We start from the raw sequence: 19098 nt of genomic DNA on the forward strand, positions 1-19098 counted from the left end.
TATGTTTTACCAAAATTTAAAAAAAAAAAATGTAGGGTGACTGAGACACTGCGGGCGCCTTCCCGCCTCTGCCTGAGGGTGTCACTGCCAGCAGCCAGGTGAACTCTCAGTGCTCCTTCCTGCGCTCACCACAGAACCTTCCAGTGATGCATAAACCGGGCCAGGACCAGCCCCAGGGTGTCAGCAAACAAGCCCTGGATACAGAAACCCTTCTGGAGACCTGGCTTGCTTCCCTCAGCTGCTACTCTGAGGGGTTCAGTTCAGTTCAGTTCAGTTCATTTTAGTCACGACCCCATGGACTGCAGCACGCCAGGCCTCCCTGTCCATCACCAACTCCTGGAGTCCACCCAGACCCATGTCCATTGAGTCAGTGATGCCATCCAACCATCTCATCCTCTGTCGTCGCCTTCTCCTCCTGCCTTCAATCTTTCCCAGCATCAGGGTCTTTTCCAGTGAGTCAGTTCTTTGCATCAAGTGGTAAGAGTATTGGAGTTTCAGCTTTAGCATCAGGCTTTCCAATGAATATTCAGGACAGATTTCCTTTAGGATAGACTGGTTTGATGCCCTTGCAGCCCAAGGGGCTCTCAAGAGTCTTCTCCAACACAGGTGGAGAAAGCAGCAATTCAAAAGCATCAATTCTTCAGTGCTCTGCTTTCTTTACAGTCCAACTCTCACATCCGTACATGACTAGTGGAGAAACCATAGGTTTGACTAGATGGACTTTGTCGGCAAAGTAATGTCTTTGCTTTTGAATAAGGTGTCTAGCTTGGTCATAATTTTTCTTCCAAGGAGCAAGCGTCTTTTAATTTCATGGCTGCAGTCACCATCTGCAGTGATTTTGGAGCCCCCAAAAATAAAGTCTCTCACTGTTTCCACTGTTTCCCTTCTATTTCCCATGAAGTGGCGGGACCACACACAGTGAGACTACTTGTGTAGAGTGTGCGGGTCTGTGAATTCTCACACGCACATGGCTGCCACCACCATAGGGACGCATCGCCCCCAAACCTCCCTCCCAGTTCACACCACCGCCTCCCTCCCCCAGCCCTGACCCCGGCCAAGCCCTGCTCTCGTCACCCTCCCCGTAAGACTGTCATGTGTGTGTGAGATCACACAGTATAAAGGCTTTTTGGAACGTCTTCTTTCACCGAGCCCAGTGCCTTGGAGACGCCTCTGAGTTGTCAAGTGTATCAAAGTCGCTCCTTACTGCCGCGCAGTATGGCTTCACATGGGCACACTATAGTCTGTTTATCACCTCACTCATTTGCGACCTTTACAGAGTTAGTGATTATGAATTGAGCTGCTATAAACATTCATGGCCAACTTTTAAGATTTAAATTACTTGCATCAAAAGAGCAGAGATGAACACATTAATTATAAAAATCACTTCCAAAAACATGTAATTTTTCTTTTCTCATTCAAAGCAGGAAGTAGGATCGCTGAGTCATATGGTAAGTGCATGGCTAGCTCTATAAGAGACTCAAATTGTGTTACAGAGTGAGGGTACCATTTTGCATTCCCACCAGCAATGCATGTGAGGTCCAGTTGCCAACATCCTCGCCAACACCTAGTATTGTCGGTATTCTTTACTTCAGCCATTCTAATAAGGGGGTAGTGGTGTCTCTGGGTGGCTTTGATTTACATCTCACTAATGGCTAATGATCTTGGGCATCTCTTCATGTGCTTGCTTGCCTGCTGCTCATCCTTTGCAATGAAGTGTTTAATCGCTCATTTTGTCCAATTTTTAAACCTGGTTGTTTGGGTTTTTTACCATTGATTTTTTTTAGAGTTCTTTACATATTGTGGTTTCAAGTCTCACATCATATATGTGATTGCAAATATTTTCTCAGTCTGTAGCTTCTTTTCATTCTCTTAAAAGTGACCTTTGCAAAAGTTGTAAATATTGATCAGGTCCAATTTATCAGTTTTGTTTCTTTTATGGATCACGCTTTCAGTGACAGATCTGTAAACTTATTGACTACCCTCATGCCCTGGAGGTTTTCTTCTCCTATGTACTCATTATAAAAATCACCAAAACAGACACTCTTGTTTCTTTTAGCATTAGAAGCTGGTGTGTGTGGTTCGGGCGTGAAACATTGTTATTGTCCACATAACACTTCATTAACTACATCACAGCATAAACAAGTTTAACAATATCAGATCTGCATGATACTACTGAACATTTATTTAAAACCTTTTCATAAAGCTTAAGAAACTTTCTTAGTTTAATCACAGAATGGGCCAATCGAAGTACACAATGTTTCTGTGATGAAAATTCCAACACATCCTGCAGAAAAATGGTGTATAAACACCAAAGTAAGCATGCATTCATTAGCTCAATCATGCCCAACTCTCTGCAACAGCATGGACTAAAGCCCACCAGGCTCCTCTGTCCATGGAATTCTCCAGGCAAGAATACTGGAGTGGACTGCCATTTCTTACCCCAAAATAAGCGTTAGTAGTGCAAAACTCTGAGCTGTGTTCATCATTTGGGGCCATTAAGGTGCTATTCAACAAATAACTTCACTTGCCAGATACATTGAATATTTAGACACAAAGATATTGTTCTGTCTAAACACAAAAGACATTTTTCTTGAAGTGGGTAACTTAAGGAAGATGCCCTGGAGGAGGACATGCAACCCACTCCAGTGTTCTTGCCTGGAGAATCTCATGGACAGAGGGGCCTGGCGGGCTACAGTCCATGGGGTCACAAAGAGTCCGACAAGACTGAGGGACTCAGCGCCTATGTACAAGTAACTTAAACAGTTTCCTAGACCATCTGTTTCCTTTCTTAGTTCTTGGCTTCACATTTTCCTTCACTGGAGAAGAATGTGTAGGGCTGACCAGCGGTGACGGAGTCTGATTGGCCCTGGGTGGCAGACAACACAACCCAGGGAGAAGCAGATTATGTGCCTTCTGGCGGCACCCACAGAGAGGATGCGTTAGCGCCAGGAGGGCGGGGTGTCTCAGCAGTTCCTGCAACGCTGCAGCTCGCCCCCGGGCCACCGGCTTCAACTCAAAAGTCCACTGCATCGGCCTCCACCCACGCCATCATGCCCACGCGCTTGAGTGCTGAGTTGCTCAGTCATGTCCAGCTCTTTGCGACCCCATGGACTGACTGTATGTAGCCTGTCAGGCTCCTCTGTCCATGGGATTCTCCATGCAAGGATACTGGAGAGGGTTGCCATTTCCTTCTCCAGGGGAACTTCCCGATCCAGGGATCAAACGTGAGTCCCTTACATCTTCTGCACTGGCAGGCAGGTTCTTTACTACGAGCACCACCTGGAATAACACAAATCCCTGGGTTTCCTGCACAGGGAACCCGAACACTGTGAAGTTCCCGGCCCCATGCGGGGAGGGAGACTCAGCACGTGACCCCCAGGCCTGGCTCCATCCTCCGAGGGAGGCTGTGACTGAGCTGCACAGGAAACAGGTCACTTGCTGAGCCTGCCCAAGGGAAGCCGAGAACTGCAACCTGCAGGACGCATGGCCGGGGCTCGGGGAGGTGGGGTCTGGGCACAGTGGGGAGAGGCAGGGGAAGCAGGGAGCCTGGGCCCCCGCAGGACCCACAGAAGGAAGGACTTAGAACCTGAGGGGCGAGCAGGGCGCAGAGTCACAGAAGGAGGACTGGAGGGCCCATGGACACCTCGTTCAAAAGACAGAGAGGGACTGGACCACTCAAAGCCAAGACAAGTTCTCAGAAAGTGGAGAACGCCTGGGCGTGCTGTGTGGTGTAAGCTCTTAGCTGCTCCTCCCGCTCCCCAGGCTGCAGAGAAGGGGTCCAGTTTGTGAGCAGACTCAGTGGGTGGCTGTGGGGGGTGGGGAGAGGGGGGTGGACAGGAGGCGCAGGGAATCCTCTCTTTGCAAATGAATCTTGGCGGGAAGGGGTGGGAAAGGGAGGGGCCCTGGCAGGGCTGCCCCAGTCTCGGCTTTGCTGTCAACGTGGGGCTGAGACAAACGCAGGGACTATTTTAAAGAAAAACCTATAAGGGTTGTGAACGGACCCGAAGGGGGAAATAGAGCAGAGAGAGAGGCCAGGATGACTGCAGGGCTTCCGACCTGGTGGATGGGGTGGGAGGACGATGTGAAGAATCAGACACTGACGGAGACGCGTGTGGGAACATGCCCCTGTAACTAGTGCCAGAGACCCCGGTGCCAATCCAGACAGGAGTGCGAACCCCAGCAGCGACACTGCGCCCATTACACGCGCTGAACTCCCGAGAAGCATGCTCTAGGCTTGGTGACAACAGCATCTTGTGAGCAAGAAGCGTCCTTCTGAACCGCGCCCCGAGCTGGGGATGGAGGGGGCGTTCGCGAGGCTGCGGCTCACTGTCCCGGTGGCTTTCAGGAGGTCCCCGTGAAGATCTCCTCTGACCTTCCAGACGTCTCCCCCTGTCTCTCAGGATGGACACCACGCGGCCAGAACCACCCACTATGGCTCCCTGCCCCAGAAGGCGCAGCACGGCCGGCCCCAAGACGAAAACCCCGTAGTGCACTTCTTCAAGAACATCGTGAGTGTCGGCGTGGGGCTGGGGAGTGGAGGGGTGCAGGGCGGGGGTGGGGGAGGGATGGGTGAGAGGTGCCCGGCCATGCCCCTGCCCAGGAGAGCTTGTGTGTCCCCAGGTGACACAGCTCTAATCCAGGGGGTGGAGATCTGAGTATATCCCCGGGGGACTCTAAGCTCTGATCCACAAGGGGTCTGAGCACATCCCCAGGTGACAGCTCTAATCTATGGGAGGGGGGGTCTGAGAATATCCCCATGGGACACAGCTATAACCCTCAGGAGGGTGGTCAACTGGCTCACCAGTTGTAACAAATGGACCACACAGAAGCCAGGGGGTGGGCTGTGCAGAGGACAGTAGGTAATGACAATGCTCTGCAGTTACTGTGCAATTTTTCTAGAAACCTAGAACTGGCTCTAAAAAAAATAAAGTCTTAAAAACAAAAGCAAAAGCACAGGCTCTATTTATAGACCTCCTTTTTCATGACGATGAGGGCTTTAGGGACCACACACCTGAGGGCTTTCCTTTCGAGGCTCCTAGTACCTGGGGCCCGTGACTGCCGACCCCAGGGAGGGTCTCTGTGACGCTCGCCCTCTCCATCAGCATGTGACAGGGACTGTCCCTGGAGCGCCAGCCACAAGGGCTCTCCTCGCTGAGTGCAGGGCCCTGGGCCTGTTCACATCCTCCCAAACACTTTCCGAGTGTTCTGGACGATCCGGGTGCCACTGGGTGCTTTCAGATCCTCAAATCCTATGTTTCTCCCTCACCTGGTGTCCCAGAACAGGACACAGAACAGGGTCGCTAGGCAGAGACCGATGGGTGGCTTCTTACACCGTTGGTGCCAGACCCTCCCAGCAAGCAGCTCCCTCTAGCTGGGAACTGGAAACGAGCCGGGGGAACACAGGGGTGACAGGTGGCCACAGGAGGCCCTGTCGAGGCGGTCAGGGCGGCGGTGAAGGAGGGACCACGCCCCAGCTCCGCGTTCTCCTGTGTCTTTGCAGGTGACACCTCGCACACCTCCTCCATCGCAAGGAAAGGTAAGCGCTCTGCAGGCACCGAGCCGCCATCGCTTCACCCTCCCGGAGCCCCTAAATGGGCCAGACGGCGGGCTGGGCTCTGGGCTCCCTCATTTCTCCCCAAAATGTTCTGCCACGTGGAGCCCACGCAGAACTAGAATGGGCTGAGAAACGCTTGCCCCAGGCAGATAGCACTCCAGTCCCCGCCCTGCCTGGATCGGAAGTCCTCCTGGGCGGCTCCGGGCGGCCGCGGCCACGCGCAGGGATGCGCTGTCTGATAAAACCGGTTTCCTGCCTCAGCTCAGCGCTGCTCTGACCGTGCCTCCTGCTGTGAGAAAGAGCGCCGGGCCTGCACTGACCCCTGTGTCACTTTCTCTTTCTCTTCCTCACGCAGGGGCGAGGACTGTCCCTCAGCAGATTTAGCTGGGTAGGTGCCGAGCGCCCCGCCCTCCCCTCCCCTCCCCCGTCCTCCCCTCCCCTCCCCCGTCCCCTCCCTCTCGGAGGCTCCCGCGTCCACGTTCCTTCCATCCTCCCGCTTTTGCCCCAGCTGCTTCCCCCCACAGCAGGCCCTTCCTTCTAGCTCCGCCAGCGCTCCTGTTCCCTCGCCCCGGGGCCCACGCACCGAGGGGCTCCTAGGAGACTCTGCTGGACTCTCCCCAGGAAAGGAGGACCCCCGTCTTTGAGAAAGTTCCTGACTTCCTTCCAAAACGGTGGATGAGAAAGTCCAGTCCCTGCAGGCTGCCTGCGCACCTGTCCAAGTAGCTAACCCCACCCTGCCGGGTGTTGACATTCTGTTGAGAAACAATGATTCTGCTGACAAGACAAAAGGCTGCTGAGTTCAGTTGCTCAGTTTATAACAACCTAAGTGATCCAAAAGATTTTGGTTTGGGTTGTGATTTAGTCATAACTAAAGCTTAGATACCAAGCCATCCAGAAAAACCTTTTTAGGAATTTCTGAGAACAAAATGTCCATGAAAATTTTAAAGGGCTCACTTGTTCAGCTTCTAGTAAAATTTGGTGTCTACACCAACTTCTAATGCTGATCTGTATTTTAACCAAATTACCTTCTAGTAAAGGCTTCCCTGGTGGCTCAGTGGTAAAGAACCTGCCTCCCAGTGCAGGTTCTTTACCACTCAGGTTGGATCCCTGGGTCTCAGGAAGATCCCCTGGGGGAGGGCGTGGCAACCCCCTCCAGTATTCTTGCTTGGAGAACCCCATGGACAGAGGAGCCTGGTGGGCTCCCATCCAAGGGGTCTCAGAGAGTTGGACACAACTAAGGAACCAAACAGCAGTATTTACCAGTAAATATTAGATACAGTTTTTACTTGATCAGATTTCCAGAATAAAAAGAGGCCCACTAACCTCTAGGCTGGGAACTGTGTCTGTCTTGGAGACAGAAACACATTCTCCAGTGTCCTTGGAGACACAAGATGTCTCTCCCACAGAGCCTGCATCTCAGTGATGCACGGTTAGTAGGCAACACAGAAATGAATGCATGAATTTAGAGAGAAAGAAAGAAGAAAGGGAAGAGGGAAGAAGAAGGAAGGAAGGAAGGAAGGGGAAGGGGGGAGGAGGGAGGGGAAGGGGGGAGGAGGGACTGCAGTACTGGAGAAGTACCGCACAATTCGGTAAAGCAATTACCCGTCAACAGAAAGTAAATACATTTTTAAAAAGAAGGAAGGAGGGAGGGAGGCGTCCGCCCTCAGAGAAAAGGCAGAGGAAGCTTCCGGGAACCGTTCCAACACATGATGACTGCAGTGTGAACTGAGAGGTTGCTGGGACATTCATACAGATACACGTGAGCCTATTTCCGATCTGATGAATTTGCAAAGAGTGCCGATGACGTAGAGAACTGACTCGGGCCAGCAGCCACAGACAATTAATGAGAGACTTCTTGTGCCAGCAGGAGAAAAAGGTGACACTGAGGAATGAAATCCATTTCTGACCCAGAAATCTTCCTTCAGTAACTACTCGACCTGCCTCGTAGCTTTCTAGGCGTGGTGGACCAGGGCAGAGCCGCTGATGACCGGGAGTGATGGGGGAGGAGACCTTCTTTCTTCCCTGTCGGTTAAGGCCCCTCCAACCCGGCAGCTAATAGAATGGCTTTGCATGCCTCTCCATGTCTCCATTTTTGTTCCCACTAACCCGTTAATTTTCTCTTTTTTCCAAAGCAAAATTCTGCTCTGTGTTCCGTGAGTCGGTCTGTTGGTTTCCGAGAACCGCATGACTGTCTTCGTTTGGAGATCCTGAAAATTTCACGAGTTTTCTAACTATGTTGTATGTTTTTCTGGCAAATTCTAGGTTGTCCAAAGATACAAGTGACCAAAAATTTGAAAGGAGAAAATTAAGCAGATTATCAATCTGAAAACCAATCCTTGAATTTTATTCTCAGAAGCACTTTATTCTGGAGAAAATCAACAGAGTTAGAGCATGACAGGCTCGCGTGGGACAGTGCGGCTTTTTCCCATGCTGGTCTATCCTTCGGCACAGCTCTCTTTAACTGTCCTTGGCCCTGAGACCCTGACCAAGGGGGTGTGTCCCTGGAAACTGTGGGTGCGAGGGCAGCAGTGGGCGCCCCTCGTGTGTAGTGCCCAAGATTCGCACACTCGACACCCCTTGAGACCAGATTTTCACGTGAAAGTGGTTGCCTCATTCTGAGTGGCCAGCATTTTCCCAGCATCTGTTTCTGGCTGAAAGCAAAGGAACCCACAGAAGTAGCGCTGGGGCGGGGCGGGGGGAGGGTGGGGGCCTAGACAGGTGGCCCTGGCCCAGCTTCAGTCCAAACACGAGAGAGCTGGCCTGCAAGATCCTTGAAGCTCCTGGAGCCCACCTCCAGCACTTCTGAACCAGAGGGATGGACTCTATGCTTCCCGAGCTCCCTCCAGCCCCACAGCAGCCTCCTGAAACTGAAAAGGACCACAGGCTGAGGCCAAGGGCTGCTTCCCAAGCTCCCTCCAGCCCCACAACACCCTCCTGAAACTGAAAACAACCACAGGCTGAGGGCCAAGGGCTCTAGAGCTCGATCAGAGATGGTTTTACTTCATTTGTAGAATTCTCAGGAGAGGCCCAGGCAGAGATAGTCCCGCTTCTTGTTGGCAAAATGTAAAGTGAGATCCCAGAGCCTGTCTGTTGCATGAGATCTGAGTGAGGGACGTGCACCCCAAGGCGCTAACATCTGAGCCCCAGAGTCCCCCTTCCTTCCCGCGCTCACAGTGCAGGGTCCCTTTGAAACTAGAGCTTATACGAGTGCAAACTGGCCCCAGAGACACACGCCTTTACATTGCAGTAACTGTGTGTCGTTGCTACCTGCAGGAGGCTAGCTTTCTCCATCTTCCCCGAAGTGAGAGGGGTCCCCCCCAGAGAAGCTGGAGGCGGAGGTGCGGGCTGCCTGAGGAGCCCCCTCTGCAAGCTTGAGAGTTCAGAGCCACAGGCTCCAGTCTCAGAGCAGGTCGTCCATCATCTCATCTCCCTGTTACAGAAGAGGAAACTGAAGCTCAGAGAGCTTCCGACAGTTGCCCGAAGTCACACAGCCAGGGAGTGGGGTTGCTGAGACCCACCCCGGTTGCCAGCCCTGGGACGGTGCCCAGGTGCACAGCTGGGGAACATGGCTTCCCATCCCACCCCTCTCCCTCTGTGGTCACCAGCCCGCAGCCCTGAGCCCCTGGAAGAATCCTGGTCCATCCACACTCAGGGCACCCACGGCGCAGCCAGGGGAGCTGGTTCTGGCCTGCAAGAGGCCTCTCCTAGCTGGAGAGCTGGGCATTGTGTCTTTGCCCTTTAAAAATGGATGAGCCCCCAATTCCCCAAGTGTGAAGGCTGCTGAGCCCCGGGGGAGCTGGCATGAAGGGTCTGTGCCAAGGGCCAGAACAACCCTGGGGCCGGGCGTTGTCTCTTGGGGTCCTGTCAGGGGCGTGGCCTCGCCCACCCTTCTCCAGCACAGTCCCAGCGCCCCTCCCCCCAGTGCGTGCAGATGAAGACTCTGGAGAGTGTATGTGACTCTGGCTGATCCACCCTGGGACCCGCTCGGCCAGGAGAAGGGCAGACGCTGCCGCAGGGACGGTCCCACCCCCCGCCGGAGGCACCGGGTGCCCAGTGTGTCGCCGAGCGGCCGCTGAGGCCGGATGGATGTGGACCGGGGCAGGGCCACGGGCCGTGGGCACAGACCGCGAGCCTCACCCTCTCTTGCAGGGGGCTGAGGGCCAGAAGCCAGGATTCGGCTATGGAGGCAGAGCATCTGACTACAAATCGGCTCACAAGGGACTCAAGGGGCATGACGCCCAGGGCACGCTTTCCAGAATCTTCAAGCTGGTAATGTACCTTCTCCACATGGGAGGCGCTGGGAGGGGTCCGGGGATGAGTCTGGGACGGCCTGGGGATGCCAGTCTCCAGCCCCTCCACCTGCCGCTTCTCAGGAGTTGCTCCTGCGCATCCCAGCCCTGCCAGGTGGCCGTTTCTGCAGAGCTCACCTGAGCAGGTGCTCTACCAGGTGCTAGGCCAGGGTTCCTCGGGAGCTTGAGGACAAGAGGGGTCGTGCTGGACCCCGAGAGGCTCAGGGGCCTGGAGGGCACCAACCCATCTGGAAGGTCAGGTGGCTCCCTGGCCGGGGCAGCAGCACTTTGGGCCCTGAGGGTGACGGGAGGGAAGATGGCTGGATGGCAACAGACCCTGGGAGCCTCAGGCATCTGTCCTGCTGATTCACACTGGAGCTACACGTCAGGTCCCCCGGCCTCCCTGAGGCTTCGTCTCTCCTCTGTGAGTCGGGGGGATGTGTGGGGAGCTGCTCTGACAGGAGGGCTACCGTGCTGTCTGCCCAGCTCCCTGCCCAGACCCCCTCAAAACAGCCGGATCACAGTGACACGTCAGCCCTGCTCAGAAACCTGAGATCTCAGGAGGGGCTGATGGGGACAAGGCACAGAGTCCCCAGGCCTGAGCAGACGGAGGACGGAAGGGAAGGCTCTGGACTCGGGAGGGGCAGACCCCAGGCAGTAACCCCTCACCCCAGGCCCCTCAGACTCCTTCCTCCCACAGCTACAAGCAGGCAGAGCTGTCCTGAGGTGAGAGGGATGGTGTCCCAGGTCCAGCGGCCAAGCTCACCTGGGAGGAGATGGAACACCCTGGAGACAGAGGCCCTGGAGCCAGGACGCCCAAGGGCTGGTCCAGGCTCTAGTCTCCTCAGACAGAGTAGACACGGCTGCCCCAGTGGGCAGGGCCCAAATGCCCAGACAGTCCTCGAGAAGGTGGAAAGGAGCAGCAGGCTTAGAGCTGGAGGGGCTCGGGAGCTGAGATGAGCCTGTGGAGCCACAGCAAGCCTCTCGAGCAGTTGAGGCCATTTCCACAAAGATTCGAGGCTCCTGGGGGGCCTTTCATCCCTGATAATGGAACCACATTTGCACGGCGGCCTGGCAGGAAGGAACAAACGTCACCAAATCCCAATCCCACTGGTTTTCTCATTAGAGCATCAGCCCAGCCACTAGTTTCACTGACTCTTGACCCAAATGAGGCCATGACTTCCCTGCTGATGTCCAGCTACAACTGCAGTCCTGACTCTTACAAGGGTCCGGTCAACTCCCCTTCCAGCTGGAAGACGTGTCATGAGGAAGACAGACACCAGCAAGGAAAGACACAGTCCGTGTGCTAAAGGAGGAGCGGCCGCGTGAGGACGTGGCACTCACAGTGCCCTCAGGGCCGCAGGACCGCCCTGCACCCTCGGGCATCGCGGTGCCGGCGTCGCTGCCGTGCTCTCACCCCACGCGGCAGCTTCTTCCACCCGTGCCCCGGGCCAGTGGCCCCCCGGGGGAGACCTGTGTTTCCATGGACTCCTGTCCCAGGTGTCCGTGGTCTTGGATGAGACCAGGAGTGCCTCCCGAGGCTCACCCGCTGGCTTACTGCAGGTCACAGCGTGATTTCACCTGAGAAGGTCCTGTGGTCTGTGGCGAGGCTATGCCACCAGGAGACCAACAGCCCCACGCGCCCCGTCCACGGGCTCAGGCCCCACCAGCAAAGCGTGATGGCTCCTCAACCCCACTCACCTCTGACCTGCAGAAGAGTGCTTCCTGCTGAGCTCGTTGAAACGTCGCGATTTTACAACTTACGGTGAAATGGTTTGGTCGGGAACACAAAGACTCGTAGGTTGGTCACCTAACTAATTCTGCATCAAGTCCCGTGTGTGTGTGGCACGTCCAGCGGTCGGGGTACACAGACGGCCGCGACAGACACAGCGACCTAGGCCCTGAAAGGTGCTGGACTCTGAAGGTGACGAGAAGCAGGACTCAGCTTTGAGGAGACTCAGTCTCTTCAGCAAGACATTTAAATACATGAAGTGAGCGGTGAGTGACCCACTGCTAAGTTGGCTGGTGTCAGACTCAATGTGGGCAGGACTCAGTCTTCAAAATATTGATCCTGAGGCAAATCTGATAAGGAGATAAATACTATCCCAAATGTCCAAGAAACAGAGAGCCTTACGATATACGTGTCTTGATTCTGAAATGAGACGGCGATGACGCATGTCCTGGCGGGGCTCTGGGTCTAAACCCAGAGCTGCGGTGTTTCCATCAGGTCACCTGCAGTGTCCAGACCATTTCTGATTCCCCAAGACTTCTGGACCAGAGCGACCAAGGGCAAAACCCAGATGTCTGCAGTTGGGACGATGTCCATCCTCATCAGAGTTTCTAACACCAGCTCACCTCTGCTGGCTGACTTTGGGGAAGTGACTCAACCTCTCTGAGGAGCTTCAGCTCCTTCAACTAGCAAACAGGGATGCTAAGAACATCCACCCACCTAGGCTGGCTTGCTTGTTCACAAGATGAAACAGATGTCAGAGGTTTAGATCACAGTAGATAATAAATTGTAGGCACAGTAATCGAAAAGAAAAGCCATAAATATGCCATCTCTTATTCAAAAGTTGCCCTTAGGGTGTTCAGTGGTGTCTCAGGTAAGGTGTTTGGCAAATAGAGTAGGAGGGGGACTAAGCCCGTCTCAGCGTGCATGTGCTTGATCAGATGGGGCAGCGGTCTGCTCTTGTGGACGACTGACTCGCACTTTCCAGGAGGCCCTAAGGTTAATCTCTCTGAAATTCAGGACAAGGGGGGGCCAGTGCTGCCTTGCTCAGGGCTACTCCAGGAGCAGCTCTGAGGACCAAGCACCCAAAGCCCAGCCAGACTCACCTGGGACAAGACCCAGGTCCCTGCTGAAGGGCTTGGCCCCGAGGCTGGGGAACAAAGCCCCTTTCCTGCAAGGGGAGTTATCTCTGAATGATGCCTGACATCTCCCGAGGCTAGAATTCCACAGACTTCCCCACACGTGAAAATAAAATGCGTCCAGTGAATCAGCAATGGAGGAATGTTTTGGGGGAAAGCAAAATTGCAAGAAATCAGAGCCATCATCTTTCTTTTGACCGAGTTAGCTATAAGACCTGGGGCCTTGTGTTTCCATTGCCTAATCTCGGGGTCACGTGGGGGACACAAGACGTGGACGAGGCCCGTCTGTCATCAGATCAATAGCGTATTTCATGTTCATCTTTCTTTCCGGGGGCTCACAGTCTCAAGGGGATCTTTGAGAGATCAAGTTTTCATTCATAACCTACGAGAAAAGGGAAATCCAAAAAGAGACTAAAATTTGAATAAGAATTCAAATGCAAAAAAAAAAAAAGCACCTTCCTCCAAGTTCACCTAAGTGGCACCTAGGGTGACAGTTGCCTTCTCGAGCCAATGCCCGGACAAGCTCCCTTGTCTCCGTCATTCCCACTCGCTCTCTCCACTTCCACCATTGCCAGCTCTTCTGCAAACCGTATTTGTCCAGAAAACATGGCAACTCTTGTTTTTTTAAGACCCTGAGGTCAGAGTCTGTGGATGGCTCATCTGGGAGGCTGGTTTCCTTGGTGATGCAGGAGAGGGCTCGAAGGTGGGGTGGAGGTCGCTCCCCGGTGAACCGAGTAGGGCTGTGCTCTCAGCATCCCAGCCTCACGCAGATGAGCCCATCCCAGGCATCGTTCATGGACCACTTCCTGCAGTCCCTGGGAATCTCTAGTTTAAATGTCAGGGGAGTGTGTAATTTCCTCGGTTCTGTCTCCTCACAACAAAGATTTGCAGCAACGGACATTAAAGCCTTCAGCGCATCATAGCTCTCAGAGAGTGTTACAGTGCCGTATTACAGCTCAGTTTTATTTAGAAAGTAAAGGAAAATACATCCTCGCGAAGAGGAGAGAGAGAGAGCGCGCGCACGCTGGAGAGAGACCGCTGGCCCTGTGGCTCCTCTTTTTCTATGTCTTTCCCTCCGCCCGGGCCTGCCCTGTGTAAACTGGGCCAGCCAGGAGTGCTGTTTGTTTCGCCTGAGGTCCTCACTCCAGTCCTCAGACCTTCCTTTGTTCCATTTTTACGGGCTTTTCCCTTCCTTGTCTTTCAGCCACCGCCATCTGGACTCCTTTTAGATGGGAGGCCAAATTCTTTGGGAATAGGGGCGTCGGGGTCTTTCTGGCTACTTCCTGCTGAGCTGGGATGGTGAGGGGCATTGGGCCTCCCGTCTCTTGAGGGGGGAATGTTAGGAGAAAACAAGCCCTCCTCTGAGACATTCAATGTGTCAGTGGAGTTTTCACCCCCAGAAGCGCATGGTTCTCAGACGCAGCGCCCACGCGCCCTGTCCTGTTTGCCCAGTGGTACTTGCATGTGCAATGGGATAGAGGATGCTGTGAGACACGGGGTTAGAGGCCAGCCCCACGCAGCTTCATCCCTAGAGACAAGCCCCGAGGGGCGAGGCCCTGCCCCTGGTGACCACAGGGCCCTGGCTCTCCCAACTAACTCTCTGTTTCTTTTTCTCAGGGAGGACGAGACAGCCGTTCCGGGTCCCCGATGGCAAGACGCTGAAGCCCAGCTCCCCTCCCGAACCCCGTCCCCAGCTTCTTAATACAACCGCCTCGACACTAACCATTGTCTAAATTCCCTAGTGCAGCCGGCGCCCCCCCAACCCTGCCCATACGCACGTCCTGCGGGCTCCTGGCCAGTGGCTCAATGGAGAAGACGGTGCAGCTGTCAGCTCACCCTTGGAGATCAGCGAGGTCCCCGAGGGTCCAGGGTGGGCGACCCTCCACGCCCACCCTCTGCCCTGGGACGGCCGTGGGAGCAGCCCTGGGGACCCTGGCGCCGGGCCCCCACGCAGGATGTGGAGACCGACCTTGGCTCTGAGCTTCCTTTGGTTTCTTTCCCGCCTCCTCTCACCTCTTAAAGCACTTCCTTTCCTAACTGATCACAGTGGAGCGGCTTCGCGGCGGGAGCTTTGGTACGTGGCAGGCGGGCGGGCAGCTGGGAGTGTCCCGTGTGGTGGCCACGGCTCACACCCCGGAGGAGCCGGATTGGCGCGTGCGGAGAAGGGACGGGGGGGGCGAACTCGGCCGGGCCTCGGGGGTCCCGCAGCGGCGCCCCCACAACCTGCTTCCTACGGAGCCCGGCCGGAGGGCGGAGGCGGCGCAGCTCAGAGCGGTGGCAGGACGTTCCGGGAGCCTCGCGGTGGCCGCGGCCACCGCGGGCGCGAAGGTGACAGGTGGCATGCTCGGCACGGCGGTGCGCACAGCGAACACTAACCCTTGGGGAGAGATAACCAGCCCACCCGCTTCCTCCCAGAAACCCGCTGACCAGCACACTGGCTTTTCCCGAATCGCTGCCGGGCTGGGTGCAGGCCCCAGTGAGGATGGGGAGGGGTCCTCTATCCCACTCTTTTCTAACCCCAGCTGATATCTCCCGTGCTTCCCCCATAACCTACTGATTCCCACCTTTTGATTTCAGCCTCTCTCCCACCAGACCCCCACGAAGTCCCCACACTGGCGTCACAACCCCCCTTAGGATGAAAATGAGGAATAGTCAATGTAACGCCCAAACGTGGCTCTTTAATCCCCTTCTAATTCTGAATATTTCGCGTGGGTTTACTATAATGTCTATTAATACGTAGCCTCAATGATGAGAGGATAAGAAAAAAAAATTTTTCAGAAACAAAATCTCCAAATTGCTTGACACACACACTGCGTCTCTGAGCTGGTTGTGACTGAGTGACCTCCATTCGTGGCCACACCCAACAATGAGAGCTGTGACCACAGGTCTCAAGGAAAGTATGCATTGTTCTTGAGTATTGAAATAAAGTAATACACTTTTAATGATATCTGCATGGCTTGTTTTCTGTGACTTATTCTGGTCTGCAGAACGTGAGTGTGTGTGCTAAGTCACTTCAGTCGTGCCCGACTCTTTGCGACCCTATGGACCCACCAGGCTCCTCTGTCCACGGGATTCTCCAGGAAAGAATGCTGGAGTGGGTTGTCATTTCCTTTTTCAGGGGATCTTCCTGACCCAGGGATTGAACCTGTGTCTCTTAGGCCTCCTGCATTGGCAGGCAGGTTTTTCCTGTAGCCACTGGGAAGCCCAAGAGGTCTGCATCACCACAAAGCTGCAGGAAAGTTCGTTTCCAGGTGGAGCTGTGAGTGGGGGGTGTGCTAGACCCCCAGCCACACACACCTCCATCTCTGCGTGCTCACCTGCGGACCGTCCCACTGAGTCCAGAGGTGCCAGGAGGGTCTATCTGATGAAGAAAGCCTCTTCCCACCAGAACAGAACAGCACGGTGATCACGCTTTCTCAGATACCCCGTCGATCCGCCCAGCCGCCTCTGCACCACGTGGTCCAGACCGAGAACCGTCTGTGGGTTCCTGTCTGCTCCCCTGCCCCGCCACCCGGGCAGAGGATGGTCAAGGGGCCCCAGCACCAAGCCCTGGGACAGCAGGCCAGGTCAGAGGTCAGGAGCGGGTCAGAGGTTAGCGGCGAGGATGTCGGCTCCATCTAGCGGGCTGGCTTTATAAACCAGGTGTGGGCTGTGAGCTGGGTTTGGGGTTTGTGAGGAGAGAAAATGGGCCTGAGAAAAACACTGAAATGGGCAGGAGCGGGGGGAGGGGAAGCCTCTGAAAATGAGAACGCCAAGCCTTCCAGGAGCCCTTGGTGCTGTGTTAAGTTGGGGCTGTCGTAATACGGCAGCAGGACTGAAGGCCTGAAACAATGCACGTTTTATGTTCTCGGACTCTGGAGCCTGGACGCTCACAGCCAAGGCGCCAGCAGGGAGTTTCTGGGGAGGCCCCTCTCCTTGGCCTGCACACACTGCCTGCTCTCCGGGGCACACGACACACCGTGGTGTCTCTCCTCCCTTGTCAGGGCTCCAGCCTCACCCTCGTGGCTGCGTTTAAGCCGTACTTAGCTCCTGGAAGTGCCATCACGTCAGGAGTAAACACCCCAGCAAATGGATCTGGGGCACCAGGCAGCCCACAGCAGGGATGTGTTTCTCCTGCAGTGACAAAGGTTTCCTAGACACCCCCAGTTGGCAAGAGTTTAATTGAACGGCAATGCTGAGGAGAACGAGGTGCTGCTCCAGGGTGAGGTGGCAGCCACGCAGGAGGGCTGGGTGCCAGGCGCAAGCCTGCAGTGGGTCAGCCGCATGGACTTCGGGCAACGCTGGAAAGCCATCTCTGGGGAAGAGTCTAGGAGGACTTCTTTGTTCTACTCTTGCAACTGTGCTAAAAGTTTGAAACTGCTTCAAAGAGTTTGCACAGAAAGCATCAAGAGTTCAGATTACTAAACTTGAGAAAGATAATTCAAACTGAGCCTAGAAAAAGTGCGTGGTGAGGAGTATCTTGGGGAAGTCGGCCAGCTGCTGTCCATCCTTCTCCAGGATGACGGAGGAGCCGGCTGAGGGCACTCTAAGAAGAGCTATTTTGTGCTAATTTATAAGATTTTTTTCCCCTGAAGCTGGTTACCAGGGTAACCTACAATTACTTTGTTCTGATGCTAAAATAGTGTCATAGAACCATCTCTTTTGCTTGAGTCAGGATTTAGAAATCAGGGAAATATCTGTATATTGGCAGAAAGGAGAGTGTGGGGCCGTGGGTGTGGGCATAGAAACTACCGTTTCTCCATTTTTCCTTAGAGACTAAAGGGATTTAACACTTTCACAGTACTTGTTTAAGTCGCTTAGTCGTGTCTGACTCTCTGAGACCCCATGGACTGTAGCCCATCAGGCTCCTCTGTCCATAGGATTCCCAGGCAAGAATACTGCAGTGGGTTGCTATTTCCTTCTCGAGGGGATCTTTCTGGCCCAGGAACTGAACTCATCTCTCTTGTTTTTCAGGCAGATTCTTTACCACTTAGCCATCTGAGAGGCTCCTTTAAAGTTCAGTTCAGTTCAGTCACTCAGTCATGTCCGACTCTTTGCGACCCCATGAATCGCAGCACGCCAGGACTCCCTGTCCATCATGACAATAAGATCTCCTCAGTGATAGAAATAACATTATGGATGATGCAGAATAAATTAATCATTGGCATTTGTAAAAGATACTTCTATTCATATGGTGGTGGTTTAGCTGCCAAGTCATGTCCAAATCTTTGCGACCCCATGGGCTGCAGCACGCCAGGCTTCCCTGTCCTTCACCATCTCCCAGAGTTTGCTCAAACTCATGTCCATTGAGTCAGTGATGCCATCCAACGATCTCAACCTCTGTCGTCCCCTTCTCCTTCTGCCCTCAATCTTTCCCAGCATTGGGGTCTTTCCCAATGATTCGGCTCTTGGCATCAGGTGGCCAAAGTACTGGAGCTTCAGCATCAGTCCTTCCAATGAATACTCAAGGTTGATTTCCTTGAAGATTGATTGGTCTGATCTCCTTGATGTCCAAGGGACTCTCTTCTCCAGCACCACAATTTTAAAGCATCACTTCTAAGATGCTCATTCTTCTTTACAGTCCAACTCTCGTGCTTTTCAGCTCTGCCCGTGCACAAAATGCATCGTAAACTCGCGCCCTTACCTGTGTTTAAGTATCAGCAATCTTACATCATCAGAAAGCCGAACATTCTGGGAAAACTCAGCTGGGCCGTTTTAAGTAGCTGAGGCAATCCATGGTAGAGGCAGCAGATGAGCCATAATCTGGTAATTTCTAGAGAACAACCCCCTCTCCCACCCGCCGTACTTTAAACACCGAAAGAACAATATTCCTCCTACAGACAAGGAGGAATAGCAGATTCCTTACCATTCCCTCTGAGCAAAGCCTGGGAGAAAATAAAAACCACTTAGCTATTTCAGTCAGAAAAATTGCATGAAGTGCCCACTCTGTTCTAGGAGTAAGGTGAGCAAAGAAAAATGTTATCTTCAATTCTCTACTTTAACAGGACAATGACTATAAACTATGAATTTCTGAAAGTTTGGAGATGCATCTTTAAAAGGGACCAGATGCTGTAATATCAACTAACTCCATTGGTATTTCTGGGAAAACCCAATGTCCTACATGTCTACGTGAATAAATAAGTTGATATTATGATTGATTTTCAATTATCTTCAACTACCTTACAAATAAGGGAAAAAGTGGAAAATACCCTCAAGGGTGGCAAGCAAGATGTCCTCAGACTGTTTGAGCCCCGTGGATCTGAATTCATTGCAAATTCAGCATCGTATTTTGTTCACATGCTGAAAATGTTACCTAGAGAAAATGCCTACCTTTAAATGCTTATAACTCACCCCAAACCCAAATAAGTAAATATATAGGAGTTCTAAGATGATACAAAAGTAACTTTA

General features: G+C 53.6%; 1 protein-coding gene across 4 annotated transcripts in view; it reads left to right on the forward strand.

Moving 5' to 3' along the window:
* Nucleotides 1–15658, forward strand: part of MBP (myelin basic protein) — a 104551-nt gene extending 88893 nt beyond the window's left edge. For 2 of the 4 annotated variants that reach the window (XM_060405498.1, XM_042239253.1), the window contains 5 exons: nt 4401–4508; nt 5501–5536; nt 5910–5942; nt 9704–9823; nt 14329–15658. In XM_060405498.1, coding sequence (XP_060261481.1) covers nt 4401–4508; nt 5501–5536; nt 5910–5942; nt 9704–9823; nt 14329–14373 — 342 coding nt within the window. In that variant the 3' untranslated portion in view covers nt 14374–15658. The remainder of the gene's footprint in view (nt 1–4400; nt 4509–5500; nt 5537–5909; nt 5943–9703; nt 9824–14328) is intronic. The other 2 variants (XM_027960830.2, XM_042239254.1) reach the window with 1 other exon arrangement.
* The last annotated feature ends 3440 nt before the right edge of the window (nt 15659–19098 follow it).

The sequence above is a fragment of the Ovis aries genome, chromosome 23 (genome assembly GCF_016772045.2).
Source record: "Ovis aries strain OAR_USU_Benz2616 breed Rambouillet chromosome 23, ARS-UI_Ramb_v3.0, whole genome shotgun sequence".
NCBI lineage: Eukaryota > Metazoa > Chordata > Mammalia > Artiodactyla > Bovidae > Ovis > Ovis aries.